This window comes from Lepus europaeus, chromosome 15, assembly GCF_033115175.1.
Source record: "Lepus europaeus isolate LE1 chromosome 15, mLepTim1.pri, whole genome shotgun sequence".
Lineage (NCBI taxonomy): Eukaryota > Metazoa > Chordata > Mammalia > Lagomorpha > Leporidae > Lepus > Lepus europaeus.
The window spans coordinates 91,990,422-92,004,598 of NC_084841.1; the positions used below are offsets into that span (position 1 = coordinate 91,990,422).

The 14,177-nt window shown below is 55.7% G+C and overlaps 1 protein-coding gene across 1 annotated transcript in view; it reads left to right on the forward strand.

Moving 5' to 3' along the window:
• Positions 1 to 5,594, forward strand: part of SERINC5 (serine incorporator 5) — an 85,999-nt gene extending 80,405 nt beyond the window's left edge. The window contains exons 10-12 of the mRNA XM_062212497.1: positions 86 to 125; positions 765 to 909; positions 2,181 to 5,594. Coding sequence (XP_062068481.1) covers positions 86 to 125; positions 765 to 909; positions 2,181 to 2,328 — 333 coding nt within the window. The 3' untranslated portion in view covers positions 2,329 to 5,594. The remainder of the gene's footprint in view (positions 1 to 85; positions 126 to 764; positions 910 to 2,180) is intronic.
• The last annotated feature ends 8,583 nt before the right edge of the window (positions 5,595 to 14,177 follow it).

The window sequence follows — 14,177 nt, forward strand, 5'->3', positions numbered from 1 at the left end:
GGCAGGCCCGGGTGTGGTGGCCTCCTGCTTGCTGGGCGTAGAACCAGCTGAGCACAGCGCCTGACTCGCCCTTTTGCACGTGCAGGTTGCCCGGTGCTGCTTTTGCTTTGGCCCCGATGGGAAGGGTAAGTAGAGGACTTTGTCTCGTGCCTATGTGGCCCTGCAGGCGCTGCTCCCGGGGACAAGGAGCGAGCATCCGCCCCAGTCCCCGAGCTGCCCCCTCCCCAGCCCCATCTTCCTTGGGGGCAGCGGGCTTCGTGCTGGACTTTGGCTGGGGAGGATCTGGCTGCACTTTGCCTTCTATTTAAGCTGTATAGTGAGAGTTAGAGAAGGCACAAAGGACGTTTTGGGGAAGAAATGATTTGCAAAATACCAAGAGGTTCCCACACCTCATTTTGGCACGGAGGGTCCCAGGCTGCTCTGTGGCCTCCTGCTGAGCTTATCACACCAGGGGCCTCAGAGCCGTGTGGTGTGGGTGGCACACGGGCAGCTGCTGGGGTGCTGGGCACAGCGCACAGTCCGCCCCCACTCGCACGTTTGCACGCTTGTCTCCCCGCACCAGAGCGGACCTCTCTCCACACTGCCTCTCCCCGACGTGTCTGCCCGTGTGTGATGCTTTCTAAGGGCCCGCTCTTCCCCAGCTCGGCTAAGACACCTGTGGCCGAGGTTGTTGCAGTGGGGGGCTGGGGGGCGCCCAGGGCACTCGCCCCGTCTCAGGCTTGGCGGGTGGGAGTCTCTGAGCCCCGCTCCCCTCTGCCTCACAGACACCGAGGAGCAGGGCGGCGTGAAGGAGGGGCCGCGGGTCATTTACGACGAGAAGAAGGGCACGGTCTACAGCTACTCCTTCTTCCACCTGGTGTTCCTGCTGGCCTCACTCTACGTGATGATGACCGTCACCAGCTGGTTCAAGTGAGTGCTCCCGGGGCAGGCTGCTGTCCAGGGCTGGGCGCCGCTGGCACCTCTGGGTCAGCTCAGGTCACCCCGGCCTGCTGGCCTGCGAGCTCCGAGCCCTAGCAGTTCGCAGAGCCCAGTCATAGTAAAGGAGGAAAAGCCCCTGCCGCACGTCTTTATTGTTTTCCATTTTGCCCCACATTTTCATTTAAAAACTTTTAGACATCTTTGAAAAAACAACATGTTAGTATGAAACGTAGCAAAGTAGACTGTCTGTTCTCCCGTGTGCATGGACTGGGCCATGTGATTTTTTGTCACATGTCATTACACACATGTCTCTTCCTAGTCGGCTGTCCCCGTCCCACGGCCCCAGCTCCGCGCACAGGTGCAGGGCTCCAGCTGCCTCGTGAGTGTGATCGCTCGGGGCAGGCAGTGTGGCCAGCCCAGCGAGTGACCGTGCTGAGTGTCAGGAGGCAGAGGGAGGTGGCCTGCTAGGTGGGGGCCGGGCAGATTCTGCCCAGCATCTTGCTGGAGGAGCCCAGGGAGGAGGTGCGGTAGGGCGGGCAAGGACGCACCACGAAGCCGCCGGCGGGCTCCGGCCCGTCAGCTGTGGAGCTTCAGGGTCGGCCCGCCGTCCCAGGCCTGCATCTGTGCCACGACAAAGGGAGCTGGTACCTCAACCTCCCCAGCGGCGTTATCCGCGGAAGCCCAGAGGAGGCGATGACCCAGACCGGGCATGGGGTGGGGGGCAGGCCAAGTGGCGGCTCAGCAGAAGGCGCTGTGCACAGTGAGCTGTCACTGAGCCAGGGAAAGGAGCCAAGTACAGGCCAAGTCCCTCACACAGACACTCGCCGGCTCGCGGGTTTGGTACCCTGGAGCCTTTGAGGTCGGGGTGCCTGGTACCAGGGCTGCAGGTCCTCCCACACCTGAGACACTTCTTGGGTGAGCACTCCATGTCGCTGACCCCTGCTGCCGAGCAGCGGCCTGGAGGAGCCGTGAGAACGGCAGGTAGCCCCTGAGAAGCCGGCCTTGACGTCCACCGTCGGCCGACCCACCGAAAACCCACGTAGTGAGCACAGGAGGAAGGGGGCCCTGGGTCTCTCGGTGGGGTGTTGAGAATGTTCTGGAATGGATGGGGGTGAGGGCTGTGCAAAGGCTGGGAACACCTCAGGCGCCACTGAATGCAGTGGTCCGGTGGGGCCGCACTGCCAGTCACTGGAGTTGTGGAGGAGCAGGAGCCGCTCAGAGACCCCTCCCCGCCCTGACCACCGCGTCTCTCGCCTCTGCAGTTATGAAAGCGCCAACATGGAGTCGTTCTTCAGCGGGAGCTGGTCCATCTTCTGGGTTAAGATGGCCTCGTGCTGGATGTGCGTGCTGCTCTACCTGTGGACGCTGGTGGCCCCGCTCTGCTGCCCCACCCGGCAGTTCTCTGTGTGAGGAGCCCGGCAGCCCATGAGAGCTGTCCCCGAACAAGCGTCCTGGTTGGAGCAGTGCCTGGCGCCCTGTGGGACGCTCACAGCCCCCGCCCCCCGCTGGCTTGAATGGATCTGGAAAAGCTCTCAGGAAGGAAGTCTCCTCGTTAGCTCTTTCATTCTGAAATTTGAAAAGAAACTACGAGTCTATCCGAAAGGAGTTGAGGCTGTCAGCCCTAGGGACCACAGGTGACCCATGCTTTCTGTGCTCGTGCGCCTGGAAGCCGGATACTTGTGTTAGTGTTAGCATTTAGCTTTAGCATGTTGACACCCAGACACAGCTGGGGCCCAGCGCCTTTTCACAAGGGTAAAACCCACCCGTGTGCCTGTTGTTCTCATCCTTCGGAGAGAAACATGCCAAAACCTGGTGCCCCCAGCCCCAACAGATCCTGAACCCCACTCCCCAGCCTCCGCTCCCACACAGCTGGCATCCACAGGGCACCAGAGGAGGCACCTGCTCCTAACCCCACCCCTGGGCTCCTAACTCCGCCTCCGGGATCCTAACCCCGTCCCAGGATACTAACTACACGCCCCGGCCCCTAGCCCCGCCCCCGGGCTGCTCCCTGGGCCCCCAGGCCTTCCCCATTGAAGCCACCGCCTGGCAGGATCCTCACTTGTCTGTGCTCAGCATCTCTGTCTGAATTCCACAAAGTTCAGTGGCACCGCCACCCGCGCTGTCACTCACTCCGAGCTCCTGCAGCAGGTGTGGCGCCTGCATGTGTTGGGCCACACCCGTGTGTGCGTGTGTGTGTGTGTGCATGTGTGCAGGGATCCCTGTTGTGTCCACTCAGTCTTGTCGGGCGGCAGCTCTGCTCAGCAGGTCCAAGGGCGTCCTGTTCACGACAGGCAGCCAGGTGCTAGGGGACCTGGATGAGCTGGCTGGGTGGGAGCCCCCGGCTGGTACAGGTTAGGGCATGGGGCACACTTGGCCTCTGTGGGATGACGCGGGGACCGCCCATAGGGAGCGGTGTGAGAAGCCGCAGCGTGGAGCTCCGTGGAGTGCCCCCCTGCTGGGGTCAGGGTCTCAGCCAAGGCTGGCAGCCTGCGGGCCCTGACACCAGCTGGAGGCTCCCAGCCTGGCCTGAAGTCCCCCTTCCTGTGCCGGAAGCAGCTCAGGGAACCACACAAAAGGACGGGCCCAGGGCGGCCCCTTGTCCCTGCCTTCCTTCACTGCCCATCCTCCTGGCTTGTGGCCTCGTGTTCAATGGCTCTTTTGTTCTCAGCTGAAAATATTGGCAGGTTTGTCTGGGTGAGGGACAGAGATGGGGTGGTCGGAGGGCGTACAAAGAAGGGGCTTTAATGGTTATGCATCCTGATCAACGATTCTCAGGGGGTGGGTCAGCCCTGGTTAAAGAACCCACCTTTTGTGCTGTTGAGTTAAGAAACTGGAAAAATTGTGCCAATTGCTTTGAGCTGCCATAAGATTAGTGTACATTTTAATAACGGTAAAAAAATAATATACCCTTGCTCTTGATAACCATGGCTTCTCATAACCCTGGCTTTTGATGACCTTTCGTCCCTGGTTTAAATGTGCATCCCTGGAGCTGCTGGTCAGACTCTTTGAGGGGTGGAAGCCGGAAGCGGTGGGTTTTTGTTTTTAATTTTGGAGATGGGGAGAGGGCGAGCTCCTGTCCACTCTCACTTCCTGAATGTCCAGAGCAGCCAGGGCTGGGCTGGGGCCGGAGCTGGGAGCCAGGGGTTCAATCCAGGCCTCCCATGTGGGTGACAAGGACCCAGTCTCTTGAGCCATCACTGTTGTTCCCCAGGGTCTGCATGTGCAGGAAGCTTGGGTCAGAAGCCACAGCCGGGGATCGAACCCTGTCACTCAGTGGAGGATGTGGGCGTCGTGGTTGCTAAGCCCAACGCCCAGCCCACAGGTGATTAGATGAGCTGCGTGTGTGTCTGTGCACGCGTGGTGTGTGTGTCCATGTTCTCTGTGCCCTGCAGTCTCCTAAATGAAACACTAAGCTGGGGTGTGTGTGTGTGTGTGTGTGTGTAGGGATTCTCACGGGCGCGTGGCTCCTGCACCTGTTACCTGGGCTGGGCACTGTTAGCGCATGCTCGCCTGGTTCAGTGCTTGTTTTGTTTCTGTCCTTGCAGTGTCCGGGGGTGGCTCGGGGGTTCCCCGGACAGCGTTTGCTGCCAGGCCCTCAGGGACCCTGCGCTGGGACTGACCTCCGCGTAGTGCTGCCCCCAGCCCCCGTGGGCCCTGCCTTGCAGAGCTGGCGCCCGTGTTGGGTTCTGCCAGAAGTCCTCCTCCCGTTGGTGCTTCACGCCCCCAGAGCAGAGTCGTAGCCGAGCTGCCTGCGCTCCTGCCTCTCTGCATGGCCTTTCTGAGTGGGAACTCGCTCTGATGTGCACCTGTGTGCTACCCCTCCTGGAGGGGAGCGGGCCAGGCCAGCGCTGGGCCTCCCCAGCACCCTTGGCTCTTGGTGCGCTCTCTTCCAGGAGATTGTCCATGACCTGCTGGCGAATGTGCTGCCAGGGGACGCCCTGCCCCCTGGGGCCAGTGACCTTGCAGGTCGGAGAGCTGTGCCCACACACAGGTGGGGCTCTGTCCCCACAGTAAAGCATCAGCAGACACAGTTGTTGAAAGGTGGAAATACCTGGCTTCAACCAAAGAGTGTTTTTTTAAAAGCAAAATCCTTTCAGAGAAAACGTGAGTGGGAAAGGGTAGAAGAATGCGTGTGTCCAGATCCATTGTGGGTGTGGCCCATGCTGGTGTGAGAACCGTGGAGTGACCTTGATGGTGGTCCCTCGGGCTGCGGGGTCCCGGGGTGCGCTCAGGTAGAGAGAGCTTATGGCAGATGCCTAATATATGTCTTGAGAGCTATTTATGAGAGGTTTAAGAGGATTCTGGATTTTTTCCCCTTTATTAAAGATTTAAGCTTTTTTTACATTGCGAAAACAACTATGAAAGTTTTATAGTCGTGACTTTGTTCATGTTTTAAGCTCTTCTGGAACCATTTGATGTTGCTGGATTCCGTGGTTAGGCTTTGCTGTATTAGCACTTGAACTTGGCACTGTGAGTGCTGTCTGAAGTTCCTGAAGGTCTCCGGTCTGCTTAGACGTCCTCTGACTTCATTTCTTTATCACGGAGCCGATTCCGGATTTATGTTTGTTTTTTGAATGCGAGATTTTCTACACAGCGCCTGAACTTGACCAGTCTTTTCCTATGTACGAAAACTCAAAACTTGTTAACTCCGTACTTTAATAAAATAGAATGTTGAAACCCCGGGTGTTTCCTCCTTCTCTGAGACACACTTAGCGACGTCTCCTGCTCGGCGTTGCCCAAAGAGGCTTCTCACGGTGGTCCACTCCCTCTTCAGTGTCAGAGCGTCTACGCTGATTGTTTGTTTTAACAGCTGTATGTGTTTCTGGTGTACAGTGTGTTGCTCTGAAGTAGGAATATGTTCTGGCGTGGCAGAGTCAAGCTGAGGTGCCAACACTGAAATCCCGCTCTCCCGGTACCTTCTAGTGGGTCACCCCCTGTCGGCTGCAGATCCCAGGTCCCTCCTCCTGTCCACTGCAGGTGTGTGTTTTGACCCCGCCCTGTGTGGGGCGATGGATCCGGAGCAGCCACTGGGGACACACGTGACCACACCCAGGGGCCGCACGGGCCCCCACCGCAGCCTTCAAAGCCCGCGTAATCCCATCCCCACCTCACCCATCTCAGACCCGGGCCCCTCCTCTGCACCCACTCCGGGTGCCTCACAGCCATGATGTGTGCCCTGCCCCGGCCTCTTGGCTTCTCCGTGGGAGAGGCCCTTGACCCAAGCTCTGTCCGTCCTCCCGTCTCCTCCACTGTGACCTCTTGTTTTAAGGTTGTAAGGTAAGGAGACCGACATCTTCCATTCACCGGTCACTCCCCTAAATGGTTTTCTATGCTCCGCTGAAGCCAGGAGCCAAAAAATCCATCCAGTCTCCCACGTGGGCAGCAGGGATCCCAGCGTTTGCCATGCACATTAGCAGGAATCCGGAGCGGATTAGCCAGAACTCAGAAGGGCACTCTGAGATGGGAAGCCGGCATAGCAGGTGGCAGCTGAGCCCGCTGTGCCGCAGTCCCGCCCCCCGGGGTGAGCTGCCCTGGCCCTTCCCTCTTCCTCCACTCTGTTGGTTTTTCTGGCCTCAGCACTGTCCACTTCCTGTACGTGTCCTCATTGGCTCACGTAGTCTCCCTCCGATGCTAAGCCTGAGCTCCCAAGGACAGGCAGTTTTCTCTTCACACCGTGGCCCCCGCATCCAGGGTGGTGCCTGGCGCATCTCAGCGGCTCAGTCAATAGTGATGGAATGAATGAATGAATGAATGGGCCAAAGGACCTGTGGCTGGCACTGGTGGAAGACAAGGCTGGAGACGCCTGCTGCTTTGTGGGTGGGGGCTGGGCAGGGGATGGCCCACTCCCTTCCCAGCAGGCAGCAGGAGACCTGTGTATCCAAAGGTAGAAAGAATGGCATCAGCATCACAGGTCAGGAAACCGCGAGCATCGTGACCAAGTGCTGCTGCCTTTAAACACTAAAGGCTCCTTACAGATGAGGAAAATGTGCCCCAGTGCCAACGTATCACTCAGCTCAGCCTCACTAGAAATCCAAGAAGTGTTCTACCCACCAAACTGGCAAGACTTTTTAACAGTGCTAAAAACGATGTTGAAAATGGCATTTTGGGGTCTGGTGCTATGGCATAGTGGGTAAAGCCGCCACCTGCAGTCCCATATAAGTATCAGTTCTAGTCCCAGCTGCTCCACTTCTGATCCAGCTCTCTGCTGTGGCCTGGAAAAGCAGCAGAGGATGGCCCAAGTCTGTAGGCCCCTACACCCACGTGGGAGACCAGGCTCCTGGCTTTGGATCAGCCCAGCTCTGGCCATTATGGCCATTTGGGGAGTAAACCAGCAGATGGAAGACCTTTCTCTCTGTCTCTCCCTCTCACTGTCTGTAACTCTGCCTCTCAAATAAATAAATAAAATCTTTAAAAAAAGAAATTGGCATTTTGGTTTTTTTGTTAAAGATTATTTTATTTGAAAAGCAGAGTAACAGAGAGAGATCCCTGATTCGCTTGTTGTCCCCAGATGCCTAAAATAGCCATGCCTGGGCCAGGTGGAATCCAGGAGCCTTAAACTGCATCCAGGTCTCCAGGAGGGGTAGCAAGGACCCAGGACTTGGCGTCATCCCCTGCCCGCGAGCTTGCAGTTAGTAGGAAGCTGGATCGGAAGCACAGCGGCCGGCACTCCTCCGGAATGTGGGCGTCCCAAGCTGGCTTAACCTGCTGCACCAGCACCTGCCCCCAGGACAGCATCCTGTGCTGTGTGAGTGTGACTAAGTGCCCAAGATGCTCACAAAGATGTATCAAACCCCTTGCACAGTAGCACAATTTTTGCCCTAGCAACTCCGATGGAAGGGATTTCCCTAGGCGGTTACTGGTAGTAGATAACTACAGGTAGGCTGCTGCATGAGTGTGCTATGAACAGATGTTTTATAAAAACAATCATGATTAAAGTTCATCCAGCACCTGTGCTCATGGGAACAGTGCATAGCCAATACAGTGTCTGCGGAAACAAGATTTACTGAATGTGTTCCGTATGTGTTAGATGGGAAATAATTTTTTAAGATTTATTTTATTTATTTGAAAGACTGAGTTCCAGAGTGAGGTCGAGACAGAGAGAGAGGTCTTCCATCTGTTGGTTCACTCCCCAAATGGCCGCAATGTCCAGAGCTGCGCTGATCAGGAGCCAGGAGCTTCTTCCGGGTCTCCCACGTGGGTACAGGGGCCCAAGGCCTTGGGCCATCTTGTGCTGCTTTACCCGGTCATAGCAGAGAGCTGCATGGGAAGAGGAGCAGCCAGGACTCAAACCAGCACCCGTATGGGATGCTGGTGCTTCAGGCCAGGGTCTTAACCCACTGTGCCACAGCACTGGCCCCAAATGGGAAATAATTTTAAAAACCTGGGGCCAGTGCTGTATCTCAATGAGTTAAAGCCACAGCCTGCATCACCGGCATCCCATAGGCTGCTGGTTCAAGTCCTGGCTGCTCCACTTCCTATCCAGCTCTCTGCTTATTGCCTGGGAAAGCAGTGGAGGATGGTCCACTGTATCCATATGGGAGACTCAGATGAAGCTCCTGGCCATTTGGAGAGTAAATCAAGGGATGGAAGATCTCTCGGTTTCTCCCTCTCTGTGTAACTCTGACTTTCAAATAAATAAATCTCTAAACAAGAAACACATTAAAAAATGTCTTCTAAAAACACGCCACTGTGGGATCCTGGTGCCCCAGCACGGAGTCTCGCTCACCTACCATGTGCTCTCACAGCAGTGCCCCCTCCTGGCCGCTTCTCCTCCCTGCTTGGGGAGTGGCCCTGGCTCCTGCTCGGCCTGTGCAGACCCCTGGCCTCTGCGTTCCAGCTTGAGCCTGAGCAAGGCCCCAGGGCTCCCTGGGAAGGACACTGTCCTGAAGCAGGAAGCACCGAGGTGAGTGTGCATCGTCATTACAGGAAGACACGGCTGCTCCCAAAGACCCTTGCTGACCCTGAGCCCCGTGGAGGCGTGGGCTTCGTCTTGAAGTAAGTTTTTTAATTGTTTTTGTGTTCTGTGCACACTTTCCTGCTTTGTAAAGTGAGTAGGGGGCTCAGTGGGTCAAGTGCGAAATATCAGTAAACAATTCACAAGATACAGATAATTCACTTTGGAATCACTGTTTACAGGTTTATCATAATTTATTCGATGGAGCTTTAGTGTGTTTTGGGTGTCGGTAAGATGTAGTGAAGTCTGTAGAGTTCAGTAAGCACTGTAGGGTGAGTGTGCTGTTAGTGTTTGGCAACACTTTCTCCACAGAAGTCTACGTCTGCTTTGTTGATTTTTGGAGGCTTGAGAAAAATTAATTAAAATTAGATAATAGTTTGAAATTTCTAAATGTTGAGTTTGATAAATATTTTAGTGTACTTACATCCATAAGCCAATTTGCATTAATCAAAAAAGAGGCTAATACAGAACACTAATTCATTAACTAGTACAAAAGATTAATACAAAATTGATCAGTTTTAAGGTAACATCAGTTTAAAGGCTTCAAAATTAAGATTCAAAATACATCATGTATATGAGCACACGAAACCTAAGTAAAAACTCAAGCAAATGTTTATCCCAAGGCTCAACATGTTGCAGCACACACGGGAAAAGCACACTTCACACGTGGAGGGGTGCATCGCTGTCAGGGTAAGTTACGCTGCCATGGCAACAGCGCCCCTCCCCCCCCATCTCTATGCCTCCAAGGACCAGAGTTCTCGCTTGCACTGGGTTGGCCCAGGTTCTCCGTACTCTGGGTCCAAAGTGGCGCCGTGGTGTCCATGTGGGGTAGTGCGGATTTGCTGGAAGAGGGAGAGAATGTCACAGCCTCCTGGTATCCCAGGCTTCTGATTAGAAGTGGCACCTGTCCCTGTTGTCACTGTGTCACCCTGGAGGCCCGCATGCAGGGTGGGGGTTGTAATCCCCCACAGGGGCGGCCCCTCAGGCTGAGGCAATGAGGCAGGGAAGCATCAGCCCTCCCAGGGTGGGGCTCACATACTTTGAACATAATACAATCTACCCTGTGGGGAGCAATATTTTAAAAATATTCTTGCAATTTACTTTTCCTCTGTAGCACATGCTGTCGGAATGTCCTGACGTGCAGAAGTGATTGTGTCTGGGTGTTGGGATTTGGTGATTTGAATTGTCTTTGCAAATTTTCTACAGTGAGTATTTATTCCTCTTGTAGCCAAATGAAAAATTTAAACGAAAAACTTATTAGTTTTATTATTTATTATTTATTTTATTATTTATTTATTTATTAGTTATTCATTAGTTATTAGTGGTTTCTTTGGACAAAGAAGGTAGCGGATGACCTGTTCTCTCTGTTAGATTTATTTATTTATTTGAAAGCATTACATAGAGAGAGGGAAAGACAGAGAGAGCTTGCATCCACTGGTTCACTCCCCAAATGGCCACAACAGCTGGAGCTGGGCTGGGCTGGGCCAATGCCAGGAGCCAGGAGCTTCCTCTGGGTTTCCCATGTGGGTGGCAGGGACCCAAGCACTTGAGCCATCGTCTCTGCTTTCCGCAGGCTATTAGCAGGGAACTAGATCAGAAGCGGAGCAGCCAGGTGCTGACGGGGCCGGTGTGGGATGCCAGCGTCGCAGGTGGCAGCTTCACCCACTCCACCTCGGTGGTGGCCTGGATCCATCCGTGTTCCATGCAGGAAGGGTGGTGCGTGGCAGGGTTGCAGGAAGACGCATCTCACAAGGCTGGAGGGACGTGGACGTGGGCGAGCTTGTGCTTTGGATCTGCCTAGTCGATGTGTCGTGTGTTCAGGACTGAGGCATCAGCGAGTGATGGAGCTTGGCTGGTTGCGTCTGGCAGGTGTCAGGAGCGTGATCTGAGCTCCCGAGAAGGCTCTGTGTCCGCCTGGCAGGCAGCTTCGTTGTCCGCACCTGCTGCACGCTGCGTCCTGGCAAAGCTTTGGTGCTTAGGTGACTACTTGCTTCTGAGTCTGCCGTTGGCTCTGGTGTCCCGGATGGAGCAACGCTGGATCTACACTGGGTGCTGACAGGGGCTTGCAGCTGTCCCAGTTCTTGGGGTCAAGGCTGAATCGGGTTTCAGTTCCTCCCCTCCCTGCTCCCTCCGGACCGTTCAGGTGTTCAGCCGAGTTCTCATCACAACGATTCTAAAGCTTCCCTCTCATCCTTCGTGCTGTGGACACGGAGACTCACGAGCGTGCGTTGACAGGTGACTCCCGCACTCCCTCCCCGCAGAGCAGCAGTCTGGACGGGGTTTCAGCCTTGGGATTCCCTGAGTAGATGCCAATGGGCTTTCCTCATGCATGCGCGGCTTCTGCATGCTGCTGGCCCGCCCAGTGCTCTCACCCCAGTGTATGTGACAGCTTTCATGGTGCTGTCACCGTCTGCTTATGTGCTACCGCCGCCCGCACCTTGAGGGCAGAGATCATGGGTTTTGTTTTACTGTTGCACACCTAGCACTCGTATAAGGCTGGGATGTATGACTGTTCGGTAAATGAATGGATGGATGGACAAATGGATGGCTGGGGGCAGTCAGTGACGGCGCCATGCTGGTGAGAGATGCCAGGATAATGGGGCACAGCCTAGCACTTCCTGGCCATTCCCGCGGCGCCTTGGGGGAATGGGGGCCCTGTTGGACTGCCTGCTACAGGAATGTCCTCACACCTGCGTGGTCTCACGTGGTTGCTGACGCTGGCTGATGGCTTCCGTGTGCCCATAACCACACGGTCCACATGTACCACCTGCCCAGGGTGGGTCTTGGATGCTCAGAGAATTGGTCCAGGATGACACGTGACCCAAGGTGTTCCAGTCTGTGTGAAGTCCCCATGAACCTGAATCACATCAGAGTCGGCACCTCCATAGGTAGCTACACAAGCACAGCCTTGGCCATTTGGGCCGGAGAAAGAGAGAAGTGGGGCCCAGGGGAGCGTGGGTGCTTTTCCAGACTCTGGTCCTGGGGTCTTCCTGTGGCCCAGCCACTTCCTGGAGTTCCAGGGTCCACGAGACACTGTGTGAGTCTGGCTTGTGTGTGAGAGTTCCTGTACCCAAGGGAAGAGAAAGACCGGAAATAAGGGACCACCCCCAGCGGGAAGACACGGAGGCTGCTTGTTCAGAGCAGGCCGTCACAGGGAGTCAGCCACCGTCCGTCACCTGGGAGTTGATGGGGGAGGTCCAGGAGAATAAAGGGGAGGCTTTCGGGAGGCCCCGGCTGCACGCCCCTGCCGAGGGAGGGCTACAGGCGGACGGAGCAGAGGGAGGTGTCCCCGGGGTTTATTCCAAAGGTGGATGCAGGACAAAAATCCGGGAGGCCGTTGGAGTAGATCATCAAGTCCTGGCCACTCAGGGCCCGCTGCTGAAGGAGTTCTTGTTTGGCTTCCTGGATGGGGCGCTGGTGTCCGGGGACTGTGTGTATACAGGCAGACCGCACAGGTATTAGACATTGCAGTCGTGTGTAGACCACTGCGATAAAGTGAATCGCATACAGTGGTTTAATAAGTGCGCAGGAGCATTATGTCTGAAACAATGTGCTTGGCTCAATGAAAAATCCTGCATTGTTGTGAAGGCCTGTTACCCAAGCTGGAATGTTCTGCTGGTGGAGGGCCGCGCCTCGATGTGGGTGGCAACTCACAAAACAAAGTGTTGGTGGCTGAGGGGTAAGGTGGCTGTGACAAGTCCTTTTTTCTTTTCTTGAAAATTTTTATTTATTTTCATTTATTTGAAAGAGAAACAGAGATGTCCCAGATGCTGGTCATTCTCTAAATGTCTACAGCAGCCAGGGCTGGGCCAGGCTGAAGCCAGGAACCAGGAGCTCCATCTGGGTCTCCCACGCGGTGAGCAGGGACCCAGGTGCTTGGGCCTGCACCTGCTGCCTCCCCAGGTGAGCCTTAGCAGGAAACCGGGCCAGACGCTGAGGGCCTGCACCTGACCCAGGCGCTCCCGCAGGGCCTTGGGCATCCCAAGCAGTGACTTAAGCTGCTGTGCCCAATGCCCGCCCCACAGTTGCTTAGGGTGAGACCTCATGAAGCTGGCGGTGTCGACTAGTGTCCCTGTGGCACGTGCTGTGGTGTGCCGGCATGCCACCACAGCACAGCTGCCATCCGCGTGGGGTCCGTGCTCTGCTGCCCGCCCGCTGTGGCACCTGCCAGGCTGCCATGATGACCTGAAGATTTGTGGTCATCCTGCGCTGTTCCCTGTGTCTTCACCGGCAGCGGCTTCCATCTCGAGACCCCGCTTCCTCTGTGCGTGCGGGAGAAGCGACGCCTCACCCTGGGCTTCATTGTGAGACGGTGGCAGTGCGGTCCATCTGCGGCGCCACTTCTTGTCCTCTGGCTGCTTCCACCGCACCTGCGGTGACCTCCCCCACTCAAGGCTTGAACCCTGCAGGGTCACTCACGGAGACTGGAATCAACTCCCTCCAGCTCCTGTCATGGTGCATGTTTGGGCCTCCTCCACAAAGCACGGATGTTCTTTTTTTTTTTTTTTTTTTTTTTTTTTTTTACAGATAGAGTTAGACAGTGAGAGAGAGAGAGACAGAGGGAAAGGTCTTCCTTCCGCTGGTTCACCCCCAAATAGCTGCTATGGCAGGCGTGCTGCGCTGATCTGAAGCTAGGAGCCAGGGGCTTCCTCCTGGTCTCCCATGTGGGTGCAGGGCCCAAGCACTTGGGCCATCCTCCACTGCCCTCTCGGGACACAGCAGAGAGCTAGACTGGAAGAGGAGCAACCAGGACAGAACCTGCGCCCCAGCTGGGACTAGAACCCGGTGTGCCAGCGCCGCAGGCAGAGGATTAGCCTCGTGAGCTGCGGCGCCGGCCATGCACGGATGTTCTTAATGACATTGGAGATGCTAACTCTTTTCTAGAAGCTTTACAGGTTTCTTTGCCTGGATCCATCAGAGGAGTTGCCATCTAGGGCAGCTGAAGGCGTAGGGAATGTGTTTCTCATATGAGGGTGAAAAGACCTCCCAGTTGGGTCACACGCTGGTCTGTGGCCTGTGGGATTCATGCTGCGTCAGCGGACGTGAGAACAGCATCTCACTGGTGTCCAGAAGAGCCCTGGATGGCAGGTGCACTGTCCCTGAGCTGGAACATCGTGAAAGGGAGGTTTATTCTGAGCAGTGTCTCTAAACAGTAGGCTTACATGATTCAGTGAATCGAGCTGCAGAGAGAAGCGCTGTGGTTCCACTTGGGAACACAGGCCGGGTGGACTCCCTGGGACTTGGGGATGGGCAGGGAGTCTTGGTTTCAGGTTAAAGTCAGAGCCGCAGCAGCCTTTGCCGGGAG